The sequence below is a fragment of the Gastrolobium bilobum genome, unplaced genomic scaffold, assembly GCF_033153095.1.
Source record: "Gastrolobium bilobum isolate Gb01-03AN ecotype WA unplaced genomic scaffold, APGP_CSIRO_Gbil_v1 utg647, whole genome shotgun sequence".
Lineage (NCBI taxonomy): Eukaryota > Viridiplantae > Streptophyta > Magnoliopsida > Fabales > Fabaceae > Gastrolobium > Gastrolobium bilobum.
Genome location: NW_026899122.1, coordinates 120,188 through 140,216, shown reverse-complemented (window position 1 = coordinate 140,216; position 20,029 = coordinate 120,188). Strand labels below are relative to the sequence as shown.

The following is a 20,029-nucleotide window of genomic DNA, read 5'->3' as shown; positions in this document are numbered from 1 at the left end:
ACATGCTATATACGCGGTGCTTTCGATTCTGTACTAAAAGTGACCAAGATTAGATGCAGGCTACCGTTACTTTGGCTCTTTGTAAATTCCTCTTTCCGGGAAATCCCTTACAATGTACAAAGAAAAGTACTAGATCTTCGCTTGCTTGGCCGCAAATTTTGTTAGTTTGTAGAGGGACCCATAAACAGTACAAAGAACAAACGAAAATCAGACTACTTAAAAGAAAATTTGCCAGCCAACAACCAATGAAAAATTTGTTGAAAACGGCAAAAGAAAATGAAAAATAAATAAATCTAATGATTCAGGTGAAGAAGGCTCAGCAGACTCTCTTTTTAACCGACATGGAGAACTAGTTTCGACTCTTAACCCAGGATTCTCTTTAAAGTTTACAGATGATTCTGTAGAAAATGAAAGATGAATATGTAGAAGACCAAATCCCCTTCCTAAACAGAGTCGGCAGTCCCTCGTACTGAGGGTGACCACTAATACCATGTTCATCCGGTTATATGCCCTATCTCACTGTAATGGAATTTTATAATTGTTTTGACACGGAGGGTGAGTCATTTATCATATAGAATAATACTACCAACAAAGTAAATGGTTCAGCTCTCCAGCGAATGTGTGTCCATCTAGTATAAGGATCTTGGTGCGAGAATGTTGTATACTTGTATACACCACCAAGAACGGTGAATCTGGCAAACCACATCCACCATGGCACTGGCGAGAAATCCTACAAAGAACCATATACGGTGTACTGACACCTTCTTTATGTTCCCCCTGCTTCCCGTAGAGGCATGAATTTCAGATAAGACATTCTCAAACCAAAAAACATCCTATATATCGAAGGGGTAGCGCATTAACTTATGGATAAATGAAGTGAAGGCGCAACCTATGGAATGCATGAATAAAACTGTAGATTAATTTAAGTACCATCTAAAGGAATCCAAGAGCTTTAACCTACAAAAGAATTGTACATCTTACATGATTAAAGAATTCCGAAATCGAAAATACCGAGGCTTTACCCCCTTTAGCAATTTTAGAATCGGAGGAACCAGCGACATCAGTACATTACTACTACTCGACAGCCTAATGGCTAAGAAACTTTTCCCATTTGTGACTACCAGCTCTTACCCTTCATAAGAATTGGTAGTTGCATCAAGAAACGTTTTTCATGTATGACATTGTCCAATGGTTTATATTGGACAGAGCCTTCAAAATGCTCTCTCAGCCTGTACATTGTTCCACAACCAAGAGTCCTGCGTTCTGGACGGTGAAAACAAGTGGGTCTTAACTCATTCCACACAGAGCGTCAGTGTAAGAACCATCATCAGACGGTATCATATTTAGATCTGGTATCAAGAAAAAACTTTCCCCGGTTGACTCGATCCCATTTGGCCTAGATTCTGATGCTTCTGAATGAGTATCACCTTGAGTGGCACGTGTGAGGGCATCCAAAGGTGGTCCTATTCTCTGGTGGGGTTGACCAGCAAGAGCACACTGCTGCTCAACAGACGTTGAGCTTGGATTATTATGAGACTTTGATCCGCAATCAAGCTGAGAATAAAAAAATTGAGGTAAGCAGGAAATAAAATAGACATCTCAGAAAATTATTCCAAAAAATATGGTTCATTGTATATATATAAATAAAAAGTGAAAGAACATTTGAATTTACCTTCATCCTCTTCAAACTCTCATTTTTAGCTCTCTGTGCCTCAAAATTTGCATTTATATTAGCTATCTCCTGCAAAATAAGAGTGAGATTAATAACCATACATTCCCATCTTGATATATGCCTAAAAATAACAGGCCTTCAAAATATATGCAAAAGACCAGAAAGATACCTTTTTTAAATATATCCTTTCCTTTAGCAGGGAGTTCTCCTCTTCCTTTAATTCAGCAAAGGTCTAGAGATGGCAAAAAGAATCATGATTAACACTCATATATAACATATCAATAGTCAAATAGAGGTCATTGCCAACGGCTTCTCAACCAAGAGATCATTCACTAAGATGAATAGTTAGGATCTTAGAAGTTTTTAAAATTAAAAGAAAGGAGGTGGCTAGTACTAAAAAAAGGAAGAAAGAAACAAAGTGCGTTTACCTTCTTTTTTCTGCATCTCTTGGTAGAGGCAGAGTTGCCAGTGTATCCACTTGTAGCAGTACCCTGAAAAAAATTTCCAGTCATTGAAAGTTAGCAAAATAGTGAGAAATAAGATGCAAAAAAATCATAATAGGTTTATATAACGGGAGAAATGGGATCAGAGTTGATTTAAAAGAATACAAAAAATAAAAAACTAAAATTTGTGGGTAACTCATTCATACATGGGTGACGATTAAGCAATTCAGAAGAATTGTAACATTAAAAATTAGCTTACAGAGAGGTTGCTTGAATGCTTGACGCTTGCAACTTATAAAATCAAATATTAATAATTAGTAAATTATTAAAACGGAGCACTCGATCCACCTCAGGCATTGGGACACGTCTGAGGTCAATGACAATGAAGGGGCCATACCCTCACCCACCCACCCTCAGGCCCACGTAGCTAAGCCTAATTGATTCTTTCCGGTTAATACAAAAGGAAATGGAATTATAGAAAAGCAACTCGAGTATTAATATATATATATATATATATATATATATATATATATTTTGAAATACAAAGGAAAAGAAAACTAACTATTGAGTATGGATACACCTGGGCAAAACTAATTAATATTATGATCGCACAAAACTAATCAGAGGAGGACAGCTCAGCTGGCGTACTACAACTCACACATCAAGCTACGTCATTGTAAGCACGTGATGATCTTCTTTGGAACGCTCACGTGACCTGGATCACATGAGCTAGCCTATCCATTTCAAATTTTATTATTAAATTTAAATTAAATATGTCCTTCGTTTTTTTTTGTTTTTTTGGGGCAAGCTTGAAAAAACAAAAGAAGGCATAGAGTACACCAAGCTGCACGCCCCCAAGTCGAGTGGGCCAAGGGCCGCAGATGCTGCGTGGTGGCTTTCTCTTCTTGTTCCACACCCAACAAAATCCTAATGTTTAGGATTTCAACTTCCTATTTAAGGCACCATTTTTAACTACCGCCATGCCTTCACTGTCATCCCCGTGATACTGATACCCCATCCAACTCATAATGGTGGTGTGGCGGGGTGTTATGTGTTTCTATCACGCCTCCAACTCGAGACACCACTCTTCCCCCCCCCCCCCCCCCCCAACGCCTCTATTGCCACGGCCAAAAACAGAATTCCTGATTTCAATTATAACATATATTTTATTTTATTAAAAAGTGCTTTATTTAATAAATATTTATATAATTACTTAAATAAAAAATGTTTATAAAACAAATATTTTATTTAATCTATTTTTTATTGAGTTCATTTAATCTTATGTTGCATGAGAGATCTTCTCTTACGTTGTACACACCCATGTGATGGAAGCCCGCCATTTAAAGAAAGAAAAAAAAAAGTGTCACGCTTTTCGATGGATGTGTAGGAGATAAAACTATTCTTATGTTGCATGAGACTAGTTTTTCCTTTTTCTTCTTACTCACTTCCCAACCATTTTCTATCAATTACGTTTCCCTAGCCAAAAAAAATTTCTCCCGAACCAAACACTACCTAAACGTACTTAAGAGTATTAGGTAGCGAATCACTAATAATAATAATAACACAATCTAACCGTGAGATTAGAATTAAGAATTGAGAGAAAAAAACAATAGTCCCAACCCAAACCCCCTAGGACACCCTAAACTAGAACGGTAGAACCAGCCACTAAGGACACTAACTTCAACGAATCGCATATCCGTCATCAGCATATCACGAAGCAAACCTTCAAGTCTCTCTCCTTTCTTCACCGTACCCATCCCCCTCTAAATCGTAGGGACCCACAAACCCATGATTTACAAAGACCGAAAAACCCACGATCCGTCCTGCCATATTTTACGACTTTCTTCAATAAATAATAAATAAATAAAAAAACCGTGATTCTCAACTTCGCTATCGCTGCTGGGGAAATTGGTGGAAGTGGCCAATTACACATTTCCTTTTTTTTTCACCTCGTCAATATAAATCTGTGTCAGCGGAATCTTAGTTGGACCTTAAAATGGTCTTTTCGTCGATCAACCGGCAAATATAGAATGATAGACGGGTAACCGCAGTTCCCGTCACAATAACAAAAAAAAGAAAAGAAAGAAAGAAAGGAAACAAATCAAACCGCCTCCATCCTTAATCACTAGAACTAAAAGTAATTAGCCAGTAAGCGAAGGATCATTTATTTTTATTTTTTAAAAATGAAAAAGATAAATAAAGTGGCGAAATTGACAGATTTGCCCGTCAGCATCTGATGTCAGCGGAAACTCGAAAACGATGCGCGATTGGGAAACTAAAAACACTACAGGCCTTTGGCTTCTGATAAAAGAGGTGAAGGGCAAAATGGTCAAAACGAAAGGAAACGTCATTCCGAAGGCAAGAATGTCTCATGACGCACACGAAGCCAGCCATCTCAACCGCCGGGGAGCCACGGTGCTCCAAAGGCAGTTTATAGGGGTATTTCGGTCAAACAAAATAGTCCGACACACACAACAGAGATCAGGGGAAGGGAAGAGAGAGACGCAGAAAAATTCATACAGATAGCGTTAAGAGAGAAAGAAACAGAACCTTGGATCTGGCGGCGTGGTTGTGCCGGCTGGAGTCTTCGCAACCATCGGCGGTGGCGGATGGAGAGGCGCCTCCACTCCAAGAGAGAGGCGTGGTTGGGCTGCATCTGGTCGAAACGGCGCCGTCGCAACGAGAGACGGAAGCAGTTAGCCTTGATCTCGAGCGTGGCTGCTTGAGCCCCCAGGTGAACGGCAAGGCCTGAGATTTGGTTGAAACGGACTGCTTCAGCCGTAACAGAAGCTCGACGACGACCATGTCGTCCGTCATCGCCGCCCTCACCCACTCGTCGTTGACCATCATCATCTCGTCCCTTGGCGTTCGCTGACAACAGTCATGTAAGAGAAAGTCTGTTGTGAGTGCGAGTGTTCGTGTCGTATGTATGAGAAAGAAAGAGAGAGAGAGAAAGAGAGAGAAGAGAAAAGAGGAGGAGGTGGCTGAGGAGTTGGAAACAGATGAAGAGAAAGGTTAGGATAGGTTTATATATAATATTAATAATAATAAATAATAATAATAATAATAATAATAATAAAGAAGGAGAGAGAGAGAGAGAGGTGGGGATATTGTGTGGCGGTGAAGACTGAAGAAGAATGAAGATGGAGTAGATTCGAGTTATTCGTGTTTGTTGTTGTTCCTTCGGCGTTCTTAGTTAAAATAAAAGCAAGGGTTGGGTCATGCTAGGGTGTGGCCCTGTGGGATATCACTCTTTTTTGCGCTCTCTCTCTCTCTCTTCAAGACCTTGGACCCCACCTACTGACATGTGGCGGTGGCACCTTCATTTTTATATTTATTTATTTTTACTTATTATTCTCTTTCCTTATTACGCATTGCACTCCTTCAATGGTCAAAATGTAACGCTATTTTGTAAAAATAATAAGTAATATTTTGCATTAAATTTTAGAGGAAAAAGAATATCAAAATAACATGATATAAGATTTTTTACCTATTGACTCATTGGTTTCGTACCATCATTTTTTACATTTTGTTTTTATCACATGTATAGGATCCACATAGTAGAAAAATTTGTTTAAATTATGTTTTTACCCTAAATTTTATTGCGAAATTATTTCACTTCATATTTTTTTTTCTTCATATTTAACTAAAATTAATTTTATAAAATTAAAATTATTAAAAATAAATTTACCAATCCTCATCTACAGACTAAATATATGCTAGCAGACATATTAATTTCATATTTTTATGTGGAAGATAATCTCAGATGACAAGTCATTCCTCCTCGACCATTACCGAGGCTGCACCGAGTTCGTTGAGAACCTCCAACTCACAACCTCTCAGACTCCCGACTCAGCCATGAGCGCACGGTGCACCAGCAAGCGTGAACGCTCACAAGCTTGAACGAAATCAAAGCGAATCACAAGAAGATAGAGCGTGGTAAAGGATGACCTGACAGATGTTCTTGCCGGAGATGATGGCGAAGAAGCGTAGGTTTCTTGTAGGGGGTGGTGGAAGCTCAGCGGGTATACCAAAGAAAATGAAAATAAATTTCAATATATTAATACTTACTCCACAAAAATCTTTCCTATGATTTTTTTCGTTCTCGAACTTTAATGCTATGCCAATCGTGACCTTGGAGTTAATATGAAAACTGTTACGAAAAATTGAAGTGTTTGGTAGATGAAAAATTTGTTTTAATGGGAAAAATTAATTTTTAGAACATGATGAGAATTTTTTTTTTTCTGGCTAAGTTATTAAAAGTTGTTTGGTAGGTCAATTTTTTTTTAAAATTATTGAGTTAATTCTACTGATGTTGTGTGTTAATTTTTCACCATATAAAAAAAAACAATTTTAACTCTTCAATGATAATCTTTTCAATCATTTTACATAGAAAAGTAAATGATGGGAAAAAAAAAATTCTCTGAATATTTTTACTTTATCTTCTACTAATCATAGACAAATAATTTTTTCCACCTCATTTTTCATATGAAATTTTTTTTTACCTCCTACCAAACACCCCAATAGTATCTTCAAATGCACCTCTTTATTTTGCTTCAAATCAGAATAATAATTGGAATTAATATTTATCTTTTTAAAGGATATAAAATTGTGAGAAAAAAACATAAATTATTACTTTTAATTAAAAAGACTGTCTTTTAAAAAGATATATATATTTTTCATAATAATTTATTTTCAATTTCTTATTAAATATTTGTAGATTGGATTTTCCATTTTAAAATATGATTATTATTATTTTTTGATGTGGATAAAACTTATGTGTGCGCTAACAATTTGCTGTTAAAGCAATTTAAAAACTTGAATTAATGGTTTGACGGACTTATATAACGTCAGGAGTCTCAGGACACACACTCCATACATTTATTTTTTCACCATTTTATTTAGGGAAATGAACATAAGAGAATTTCTCTCTTATTATATGAAAAAAATAATCTCCTATTATTAATTATTCGACTAATTCAGTTTAAAAATGGACACACGCCCGTTGCCCCGTTTATATTTTTCATTTCTCTCCTTTCATTTCTACATTAATAAGTAAATCAGTGAATATTAAGACGCTTCCATTTAGGATTCGTGTGGTGGATGATAGATTCGCAATCACGAAAGTAATTGTCCAGGTGTGGAACAATTTGACGAGCGTGACATTATTTGTTATTTCTCTTTAAGTACGCGTGTTAATCTACATTAGGATACTTACGATTTCTTTTGGTGCACAAAATTCCTTTGATTTGGTCATATCTGAGTTGTTTCATTTTCATCTTGATTATTTATACTGTGTATTAAATACAAAATGTTATTATTAAATTACTTTTTAAAGAATTTAAAATAAATATAAAATTACTGAAAATAATTTATTATTTATTAAAACATTTGAAGATATACATAATAATTTACAAATATTTCTTATTATTATTATTGTTATAGACTAATAGACAATTAATATCAATCAATGTATTTGCTCCAGACTCGCCGTACGAAATCATGGGCTCACCCTTAGGGGAACATTTGCTAGGGGAATAAATTTTAAATTTCTCTAAAATTGACATTAGAAATTCTATTTACTCACATTTGATATAAGGATTGTGAAAAAATTTCTGAAAAAACCATATCCACGGGATTTAAAATTGTTAAGTAAAATCCCAACAAAAATATCACGGTTGTATTCTTGGATTTTCATTCGGTGAATTTTTTTTTTTAAATTTTTCATGTCTAAAATACCCTTGTTAAATTTTCCGAATCTTCTTCCATTTTTCTCCATTTTCTCGATCTCAAGTCTGTTTTGCTTCCATAGAGTTTCATTTCCAAATCAGATTTTCAGCGTAGTTGAATCCTTTCTCTTTGTGACTATTTGATGCGATGAGTTATCCGCCATCGGTGCCTTTTGTCCTCAGCGGTCAGGGAGCTGAACTCGTTCTACTCTCATTGGTAGCAGCGTTGATGTCTTATTTTGGTGCGGTTGTTATGCCATCGTTTTGAATCAGGGTAGTTAGTTGCGATGGCCTTATATGTTCTTTCATAGCTCTTTGAATTTTTTTTGCTCTCTACTCTGATTTGTCAGTGTGGTTGTTCGATGGACTTATGTATTTACTTTTTCGGTGAACTTGTGCCAGGAGGTTAGTTTTGTAAAACAACCCACATTTCCAACAATATTTGACCATCAACCAAATATAGAATTAAGAAACTTGAGTTAACATTCCTGGTAATATTTTGGCTACCAAATATCTTTTTGGTAACATTGTTGAAAAATTCATTTTTCCACCAACAAAACAAATTTCTCCTCCACCAAACGCCATCTTATAGACTTATTTAAGAGGTCACTCTATTGTCTTCCTTTATGAGAATCTTAAACCTCATGGAACAAGATCTCTCGTACCCTAATACAGCTTACCAATATACACGAGTGGTGTGCTGCTTCACCTCACGATAACGAGGTAATGGGCAAACAGATACAACTCATATTATCTCTTTATCATTAAGAAATATTTTTCACCTGCAATACTAATCTTCGTACATTGAAGAGGCACCTTACATTCATTACATTTATGAGTTGTTACTCTGCCAAAATATAAAGTTATTGTGCCCTCGACACAATCTTCCTTTCTTAGTCACCTCTTAGTCACATAACAACTTCTCCTAGAGCTTTGGGGCCTGTTTGTTGTGACGTACAAGGCATGATAGTATAAGCTTATACTATACGTTATGACATTTTCAGTTGTTTGATGTGACTATCGTATAGTATAAGCTTATACAGCATAATCCCTTAATACATCAAAATGATGTATAACTTAATCTGGCCTAAGAATGAGGGATAAAGCCTGATAAGAGATTGATGTATTAACATCGTTAACCAATGTAATTCTCAAAAATTAATATATTATTTTAATATTAATTTATTAATATAAAAATTAATTTTTCAATATATTAATTTAAAAAAATTGAATATTTTTATTTTTATAAAAAATTTATATTTTGGACACACTGATCAATAAATTTTTATAAAAATTAATATCATATGACATTTTTTGAAGAATTATATAAATTCTTTATTAAAGAATATTTTTATTAAAAATATTTCTTTTTATCATATATAGTATTATACTGTGTATTATCAAATACTAGATGATATTATCTTATACAATATATTATTTTATACAATACCGTGCCAAATGCGGGATAGTATTAAAATTCAATCAGGTCTTATACAATCAAACCTTATACTATCATATCTTATACTATAGACCTTATTCTATACTATGTAACAAACATCCCCTTGTTTCATATCATTGTCTCCAAGAACAACTCCATAAAGACATGCTTCACCCTTCAAGGAATACAAACCTAGCTGTCTAACACAAACAACTTGGCATTATTATAATAAAAGGAAAATGCTAAATCAGACCAAATGAGCTTTGTAAAATGTTGAGAATTGACCATCTCATGTCTTATTTTAACATAATATTATCACATGAAATATTTCAACTATCCATTCATAAATCAACCATCAATCATTAAAGTGAAAATGTATACTTTCTTGTTTTATAAACTTTATCATTAAAATTTTAACTGAAAATTTATGAATGGATGACCTAAACATTTACATTGCTATGTTAAAATAAGACATGAAATGATGAATTCTTATCACATATAGACATCAAGGGTGCTAATAATTTGCGTCTAATTTAGATAGTTGGTTGTTTTTAATTATTAAAAAGACGTAATTAGTTATTTTTTAGTAAATATATATTTTTATTTAGATAAGATTAATCTCCTTGGTGACTTGGAGGGCAAAGGTTTTTGCCATTGGGACAAACTATTTCACCTAAAAATCAAATAAAAAATCTCTCAACCCCAATAGTATATTTTTTTGGGCACAACGGGCCACCCCTTGAAAAATTTTTATAAAGCATTTTAGAAACATACTAAAAATAAATGGTTTACTGTGTGTCGTTGAAAAGGACACAAGTTGTGTACTTTTAGTGACTTACACAGAGTATGTCGATCATACTCTGTGTAATTATGAAAAATTGTTTTTGTTTCACTTTACACGTCAGCGATGTGACTGAGGAAAGAAAAAAAAATAGCTTTTCAGATTTACACAAAGTATGACCAGTCATACTTTGTGTAAATCATCTAAAAGGATACAACTCGTGTCATTTAAAATGATAGTCTTTTTTCCCAAAAATAAATTGAGGTTGATTGCCCACTTTGTAATAAAATAAATAAGGAAAAAAGAAGTATCCTTTTAAACGACACAAGTTTGTGTCCTGTGATTTACACAAAGTATGATCGGTCATACTTTGTGTAAATCTGAGAAGTTTTTTTTTCTCTCTCCCTAGCCATATTGTTGACGTGTAAAGTGAAAAAAATAACTTTTCAGATTTACACAAAGTATGATCGATCATACTTTGTGTAAGTCACTAAAATGACACAACTTGTATCCTTTTAAATAACGCACGCTAAACCCAATATATAATGATCTTAAAACAAATCTCAGAACATTGAGTGGAGAGAAAATCTTATATCCACGTACCACATACAAATTGTGTATTAACTGATTAATATTTATTAGAAATATGTACACATAAAATTAATAAGGGAGAAAATAACCATTGAAATGTTAGGGGAAAAAAGTAAAGAGAGAAATAATTACCAAAAAAATTAAAGTAAAGAGAGAAATAAAATAAAAACTGATAGCTGGCGTAGAATTTGTGTGGGATTTATAAGGTACTTTTGTTTTGGTGGATTATAAGATACTTTATAGTTTATATACATAATGTAAACTTCATATAAATCTTTACCAATATAGATATTGGAAAGAAGGTTTATCATTTTAAATGACAGAATTTTGTGTTATTTTAAATGAAATGATATTATTTAATATATAATTAATAATTTTTTATCTTCTCTTTTCTTCACTTTCTCTCTCTTCCTAATTTTATGAAGGAGAGAGAATTAAAAAATTATCAATTATATACAAAATGATATTGTTTCATTTAAAATGACACAAAGTTATGTCATTTAAAATAATGAATATTTGTGTTATCAAAAAAATAATGAATATTTTTTTCATAAACATTTGATTAAAAAATATTAATATATTAATATTAATTAATTAGCTTAACATACTTAATTATGTAAACGAGTGCACACAAATTATATTTAGAAAGTAAATGGGTTAGGCAAAGCGGGAGACAAAGAGTGACAGACGGAGTGAATGATTAGTGAGTTAGAGTGTCTGAAAAGGGTTCCTTTCGGCGACTTCACGCCTCCCTCTAACCCTTTGGATTTGCACGAACACCGCAAATTTTGAAAGCCCTTCACAATTATACTTTTGCTGTATCAGTGCACCATTTCAAACTATTTTGTAAATTTTTGTTTACTAATATGATTAGAGGCTTATTGTATTTATTATCAGTTTATAATTATCATCCCATATTGTCATCTTTATTATTGTCATATTAATAAAAAAAAAGATTTAAAGTTTATATAAAATAATTATAAGAGATTATATCTATAATGGATTTTCAACATTTTGCATGATTTGAGCATGTAAAATAATTATAAGAGGTTGAATAAGGATATAATCTGGAGGGTATCCTTAGTCAACCTCCTCCGGTCACCTTGTTCTCGGAGTATGACCCGAAGGCTATCCAAAAAAGATTTTCTAAGAATATGCTTAGAACAAGGTTGAACCCCTGACCCAAGGGGACTATTAGAAGCTCGGTTGCCAACTGAGCTATCCTTGGGGGTTAATGTTGATAAATTTTAGGATTTAATATATTTTATGTTATACGAAATAAAATTATCTCTTATACATATATGAAAAGTGTGTGTGGTTTATATTTTTGCTTTTTTTCTCTTCTCCTCACATAACCCCACACACTCTTATACGTGTGTAGAAGATAATTTTATCTTATATATCACAATAAAAATTAAACCCTATATTTTAATTGTATTCACCTATTTAATACATATGAGAAAAGAAATAAATATACAAAAATTTAACATGGTTGAATCCAACTCTATATTAAGTATAACCAACCGACTATACGTTTGGAGCTTTGAATCCAAACTCTCAAATAGGTAGTAATTTATACCATTAGACCAGGTATTGATTTTGTAAATGTGGTAGTTTACAATAGGGGAGTTCATGGATTAGTTTTGATTCGGATTAATTATAATTTATGATCTAACATGTCACAATCATTTATATTCGCTCTTTCTTATTTGGCGAAAGTAAAACTTGATTATAATTTATTGTATTAATAATAAAAGATTTGTAACTGAAAAAAATTAATAATTAATTGAGTCGGGAAGGATCTTATTTTTTTATATTTTTTAAGGATAGTTTAATTGTCAGCCTGTGGTTACCGTGGTTTATGAATTTGTTACTTATATTTATTACGATTATAAAATATATTATCTAACCCCTTTTGATTATAAATTATCACGTATACCTAATGTGATTATGAAAATATATCATGATTTTACACACACATATATATATATATATTATATTATATATGAAAAAATATTTTTCTTTTAAAAGATATAACTTTGTGTCATTTTAGTTTCTAACCATTGATTTTTCTTAATCAACGGTTATAATTTATCGGGTTAAAATTATTAATTAATTAGTAATTCACAATAAAACTCAATAAATCATAACCAATGATTGACGAAAATCAAGGGTTATGATTTAAAATGACACAAAGTTATATTCTTTAAAACGATAAATGTTTATATATATATATATATATATATATATATATATATATATATATATATATATATATATATATTTAGGCTTATCGTTTCTCAAGTCGCTTCATATAACTTTATCTCATAACCGTATAAAAATGAATCAATGGTGATAAAGGAAGAGAGAAAAAGAGAATCATAACTATTCAAAGGTGAATCAATTAACATAAGAAAATAAATAAACAAAACAACGTAGTTTTGGGATAACCGTAGATAAATATATCTCAAGCGGTTTGAGAAATATTTTTCTCACACACACACACACATATATATATATATATATGTATGTATGGTTTCTCTTTTCTCGTATCACATGAAGTAATGTCTCTCGTGCCAGAGACACAACAAATGGTGGGACTCATCACTTGTTAAAAAAAATAGGATAACACGAATTTTGATGCCTCTAAAGGTGTGCATGGATCAGGTCTGGTCAGGTTTTTGTGCTGACTCGACCCAACTTGGTTTTTATAGGTCAGGTATTTTGACCTGACCCGATTTAATTTGATTCAAGTCAGGTCTGGCTTGATTTGAATTTTTTTGAACTAGTTCAGAACCGGGTCGGATCTTACCCGACTTGGTTTTTGAAGTGGGTCAAATTCGATCTGATCCCGTTTTTGACTTAGTTTCAAAACATGTTTTTAATTTGATTTTTTTTATAGTTATTGATTTATATTTTTAAACTCATGTAATCTAATTATTTGTTTGTTTTAAATATATAAATTTAATAGTAAATTTGATATTTGTTGAATAAATAAAAGAATGTAATTTTAAGCTCCCTACACATGTGAAGCAAAATTAGTGAAAATTAATGAAAAATAAAGGATAAGAGAATGTTCTTCTCATCTTAAGATGACAAATCACTAATTTTAACAATGATATATTATAAAACTACATAATGTTTACTGATAGGAAATTCATAAATTCAAACCCAAGTTATTCAATTATTATTAGGGAAATATCAATTAGTTTAAGGCAACTCTTGGCTAATATGGTTGTACTTATATAATTTTAATTATCAACTACAAAGAAAATATAAAATGTAAAGGAATTAGATTGATAAACAACGACATATTATATAGGTAGAATGGTTGTATAGAAACTTTTTCAGTAAAATAATAATTGTAACTCCATACATAATGACTCAAATAAAAATTGGACAAAGAAGTAGTTGCTAATTTGCTGAGCTCAATCGGCAGCTAGCCTTCAAGATTATAATGCGAGACATTCATGAAAATTTTCAGTTACCATGCACCTAAATTTTACAAGAAAAGCTTCGATGTAAAAGCCATTAAAATAAAATAAAATGAAGAAATAGAGAGAAAGGAAATCTATTGCTTGTTATGAAATGAAGGAGGCGATGTTGGAAGGAGAGTTAAATCCATAGCCAATAACAGAGATCATTATAACAAAACATGGCATCAATAAGGTATTCAGGCATATCATACCATGTGGGTTTAAATTAATCAAGAAGCTCGGGATTGAGCACAAGAAAAGTTGAGAAGCATATGGGAGATCCTCTTTGGTGGAGTGCAAGAATGTGACACACACAAGAGAGAACCATAATTGTGATTTTTTTTTCACATAAGGGGTGTGAGTCAAGTTTTGGGTCAATGGGTCGTTATTAAAACAAGTCAGGTCTCAAACTGACCCAAATAAAATTGGGTCAATATTTAAACCCAGTTCAAAAAATAGGTATTAATGGGCCAAGTCAAGGTCAGATCAAGGGCAGGGCAAATGAACCAGTTTTTTTGCACACCCCTAAATGCCTCACAACATGAGAAAATAATCTCCTATTGCATGAGAAAATGATTTCTCTCTCTCTCACACACACACACATTACACACACACACACACACACACATATATATATATATATATAATATTTTCTTTTTTAAAGTTTATTTTACAATATTACTATATTATAAATTATAATTATAATTAAATTAAGTATTAAAGATTTATTAATAAATTATTTTAAACATTAGCTTAAGAAAATAATTTAATTTATATTTTTGAATACATTAATTACTTTTTTGGTGAGAAAAATATAAATTATTTAGTTATATTATATTGAAAATAAAAAGTATCATTTAAGATATAAAAAAAGTATTATCTTAAAAAAACATATAAGTGAAATAAAAAATAATTTTAAAAGAATATCCATCTATATGAATAGTTACTTATAAATTTAAATTTATTATTTATAAATAATTATTTATTTTAACTAATAATAGTATCGGTTAGACCTTTATCATCTTATGCATATAAAATTTCTTACTTTCCCTTTTTTTATTCTATATTAATGAATTGTTGGCTTATTAGAAAGTCCAATATGTGACCCCAGATGGGGTGTTGTGATTGTTGTAGGGGTACCTAGTACAGCAACGGTGAAGACCAATACTACAGAAGGCGGCCCCAATACAATGTGTGTATAATACGAGGGATGGGTGACATGCAAAGACTATGCTGACTTTCTGTGTTGGCAGAGTAACGGCTCATAAAAGATTTACCTTTTCTGTGGAGAGGATTGAGGTATATATAGGTTTTAATGTGGTGGGAGGATGTGCTAAGTCAACTGTTATGGTGAGAAAGCATAACTAGTCTGACACCGCTGTGGCTGGGCCTCTTGCAGCTGTTGTTATGCTGACAGTTAAGGGTGAAAGTGGGCTGGGCTGGGTCGAGCTTTGTCCCGAAACCAAAAGTTTCAATTTGGCATGGCTCGATATCATAGTACGAGTTTATCTGTTAGTCTGACTTGACCCATTTATAAAATAATAAATGGTCTATCTTGTCCCGTTGGCCTGTTAATTTTTAACTTTCAAGTAGAATCATGAATCAACTTCACAAAACACTCAAAATTTAGTGTTAAAACAAAAATCACAATTTCAACGTCCAAACTGAACCATGAATCACAATATCAACTCATCACAATTTGCATTTAAATCACTTTCAGAAGCAAAATGTTCAAACTAAATAACATATATTTCATCAGATCCAACAAATCAATCCATACTATGTAAATTAAAATAACTACATGAATCCAACAAACACATCATGATGCTTGTAGTGGCCAAAAACTTCTCATCATCTTCTCTCCCCTGCAAATACAATTCCAAGATTACATAAGCTGGCAAATAATTTATAAATGTAGAAAAAATAAGATTAAGAAACAAAAAACCTTTTAATATATTCATATAGACAATCTCACATGCTGAGATGTTGATTCCTCCTACATAAGAAATAAAATCATATTTCTATTAAAATTTAATCAAATATGATTAAATTATAAATAATTTCAATTGATCAAATTTATGTCTTTTATTTTTTCTTCAAGCCATACTTATTACGTAGCCAATCTCTACCATATATTAAAGTTTGGATGGTTTCTTCAGCCAAGTTAGAACGATAAGTATCAATAACTCTTTGATAAGCATCAATAACTCTTCCTCGAGCACTAAATGTTGATTCTGATGCTACCGTAGAAATTGGTACAGATCTTATTCTCCTCCCAAATGTAGTATTGGTGGGGATTGAACCTAGGTCCTTCCACCACCTACTCAGTTCACATAAACCAACTGAGCTATCACTATTTTGTATTATTGTGAATAATATTATTTTATTTAAAATAAATAATGTTATATAGGCCAACTTGTAGGCTTATAGGACCGGCATGTAAAAAAAATCATGTAACCTACTTTCTAAATATGTTTTTTTTAAAATCTGAGCCTGTTCTATTTGATTATATATAATAGCCCGAACTTGACCTGATATAGGTGAAGCCGTCTGTATGCCGTCCGACTCAATTACACTCCTACTTACAGCGGCTACCATACATGGAAAAAGTCAAAGAAATGATATATTGAATGTTTGTAGAGACAAAAGGGGGAGGAAGTCCGTAACGTAAGACGTTTTGGTGTTTTACATTGCAAGGTTAGTGTACTTTGCAGGCTGCAAGATAATGGATTTAGGATTGAATTGACTTGAATTTTCAGGGCTAGACTGAATCTACCTTATTGAACTGATGCATTGGACCTCCCAGAACAATTAGTATAACAATATCAATTAAAATTAGTCCTTCAACTATTACAGCTTATTATTGTCATATAGTCAGGAATGGATATCAATTTGAAACCATAAACCACAAGCAGAAGCGCCTAGAAACCGATTTGCCTTCTGTCAGATGAAAGGACAGTTTTACCCACTCAACCAGATTAAAAATTTTCATTGAAAGCAAACGACCACAAGCCAATGACATGCTTGGATGATTTCACGGTCGCGGTTATTTCTTTTCTTCAAAATAATATTATACTAAAAAACATTAACAATTATTAGGGAAAAAGATAAGACAATATTTGAATTATGTAAACAGGTTTTTGTCCTCATCTGTAGAGGTCTCTTCAATAATGAAAATAACTTTGATTCTATAAAATTTTCGATAACAATAACCCTCACATTCTAAAGCAACGGCAGATTTCCTTGAATATCTCTAAATATTATAATACATTGAAATGAACAAAAATACATAGGCTTGATAAATCCAACAATATGGAGCTGTAACCGCAGTTGAATGGAAATCATTCAGTAACCACCAGGTCTAAATAAGGCAAATGTTCTGGACCAGTCACACACAGGCCTATCCATTGGGCCCGCCTCTAAATCCCATAAAGGTGTCATACCCCAACAGTTCACCAAACCACACCAATAACATGACCCATCAGTATTATATGAGTGCCACCAATCGTCAAACGATCCAACAACTCTCAAACCATTTCTCTGGGTCGTATTTTTTGTATGACAACAAATAGAAGAAAATGCAGGGCAAAAGCACGAAAGGCTTATGGTTCAAGAAGAGAATACATGAAGTAAACATCATAGAACATATGACCCGCCTCTTACATATATACCCCAACTCCCGATCCCAATTCAAGTGTTACGATTAAGCATCGATTCTACACGACAGAATATCTTTGGCTACAAGCGCAGGCCTCCAATTCCATCACAACAAAAAAAAGGTAATCCTGATATCAGTTACTTATCAATCCATATTTCTGGGATGTTAATTTTTGTTTCCAGTTCATTATTTCAAATTTTCATACCTAAACCACCAAGACTGTAATAGATCACTGCTAATCTAAAGTTCATTTGTATACAATGTTATGCCTGACTAAATCCTCCTCCTTACCTTCAAGCCATGTAAAGATACACAGGTGGAGTTACAGTCACGCAAAATTAAAGAAAGAAAATCAGGAGGACTATGAATATATGAAAACCTACCGAGAACAAGTAGCTAGACGATCAAGTACTACCATTTCTGTAAAATTTGTTGAAACCTTACTTCCCATTAACAGGTTGTAAGGATAGACACCTTCGGACACCCAGAGCTCAGCCATCAAAATTGTACAAGACTAATCTACAAAAGCAGCAACAGAAGCTCCTAACTCAATTGATGGCATATTAGGATTCTTATTATTTGGGAGTCATATTATGTTATCAGATAAGACTGGTACTAATTGTACTACGACCTAGAATATTATATTAGCCATTTCATTAGTAATATTATTCAGAAGATCATTGTTGTGGGGCAAGAAGTCTGATGAAAGGCTCAAGGGTGAAAATCAAGAGCAATCCATACCTCTATCACTATCCACTTTTTGGACACTTGTATCTGGCCGTATCTCTGTATAGAACTGCATATAGAGATATTTATAACAAGAGTCATATCTCTATATCATTGGACTAGTCCAATAGTCCAACATGCCTAAGAAGAGAACAAATCCCCGCTTATAACAAGATTATAGGAGAAAGTTAGTGGGAACTCTCAATCTTCTTTATCCTAGGAGTACCTTAACACTATCTATACATCTCTACCAAATCCTTGAAAGATTCATAACCCAAACAATTCTCTCCTAAAGTATTTATATCCAACAAAAACTTGTGTGACCAGTAACCACGCCAACACACTCTTTGTCGAGAAAAAAATAAAAATAAAAAATAAAACAGTATCCTACATTTATTTCCTTTCAAAGAATAGTTCATTTTTTCTGTTTAGATAATTTATCTACATTAAGCCCATAACGACATCGTTTTGGGGCGAAAATTAAGATATTTTTGTAATTATAATTTATTTCAGAGTTATAATAGTCTTTCTTATTATAATTTTTTAACCCAAAACGATATATCGTTGTGGGAGTAAATATACATAAGTTATCTACATTTACTGTAGAAATATTAAAGCCTTCAAAGAATTATATTTGAGACAAAACCAACAATAAAACAATGCATCCAATAAAAAAACTGGGCAAACAAGGAAGACACAAGGGCAAAATTCATCCCGGATGAAATATTCTTTATTGTCTTATTGAATAGCTGAAACCTAAAATACCCCTTAGACCCTGGAAACAATACTTGCTACTTCTGAATAGGGGTGATAAACGAGCCAAGGCCTTTGGCTCGGCTCGTGAAGGCTCAGACTTACGTGCCTAATATTGGTTGTTGAAATCAGGCTTGAACTTGTATAAAAGCTCGTTTAGTAAAAAGGTTTCAGGCTCCAATTCAAAAGCTCGGCTTTGGAGCCTCTCAGGCTGACCTAGTATATTAATTTTTATTTTTATTTATATTTTTTATATTATTTGTAATAGCTTTCTCTCTCCTCTCAATCAATTTCATCTCTATTGTATTAGTTAAACAGACTTTTTGAATGATATTGTTCTATATTATGTTGTTTCGATATACATTGAATTTATGAATATTTATGGAATTACTAGTGTTGTTGATTGTATATTTTGTTTGGATAAATTTTTATTGTCTTGTTTTTTTCTAACAGGCCAACAGGCCAATTCAGGCTTTTATTTTCCACACGCCAATAATTATATTCGTAACAGGTAACATGCTTGATAAGACCGACACATTTAATCACAGGTAACAGCCTTGGTAAGCCCGACACATTTAATCACAAGTTCAGCCCGGCCCGTTAACACCCCTACTTCTAAATGTTTGTTCAGTGCTGTTTGATGTTGCTCACCAAATCACAATACGATTATAATAGTAAGTAGTTAGTTGATAAGCAATAGTAATGCAGTGGATAGTTATTTTTAAATTATATTTTGTTTATTTAAATTCTTATCTTCGTATG

General features: G+C 32.6%; 1 protein-coding gene across 1 annotated transcript; it reads right to left on the bottom strand.

Moving 5' to 3' along the window:
* Positions 1–337: 337 nt before the first annotated feature.
* On the bottom strand, positions 338–5,249 carry LOC133287426 (uncharacterized). The gene is made up of 5 exons (XM_061485041.1): positions 4,666–5,249; positions 2,101–2,163; positions 1,842–1,904; positions 1,673–1,741; positions 338–1,554 (listed from the first exon to the last, which is right to left on the bottom strand). The coding sequence occupies exons 1-5, from the start codon at positions 4,966–4,968 to the stop codon at positions 1,288–1,290; spliced, it is 765 nt and encodes a 254-aa protein (XP_061341025.1). The 5' UTR covers positions 4,969–5,249; the 3' UTR covers positions 338–1,287.
* Between the last annotated feature and the right edge of the window lie 14,780 nt (positions 5,250–20,029).

Bases quoted from the DNA above. Each gene is read 5' to 3' on its own strand.
- LOC133287426 (XM_061485041.1), bottom strand. From the start codon at position 4,968: ATGATGATGGTCAACGACGAGTGGGTGAGGGCGGCGATGACGGACGAC. The intron at 2,164-4,665 runs GTTCTGTTTCTT...AATTTTTTTCAG, and splicing joins ACCACGCCGCCAGATCCAAG to GGTACTGCTACAAGTGGATA. The intron at 1,905-2,100 runs GTAAACGCACTT...TGCCATCTCTAG, and splicing joins AGAGATGCAGAAAAAAGAAG to ACCTTTGCTGAATTAAAGGA.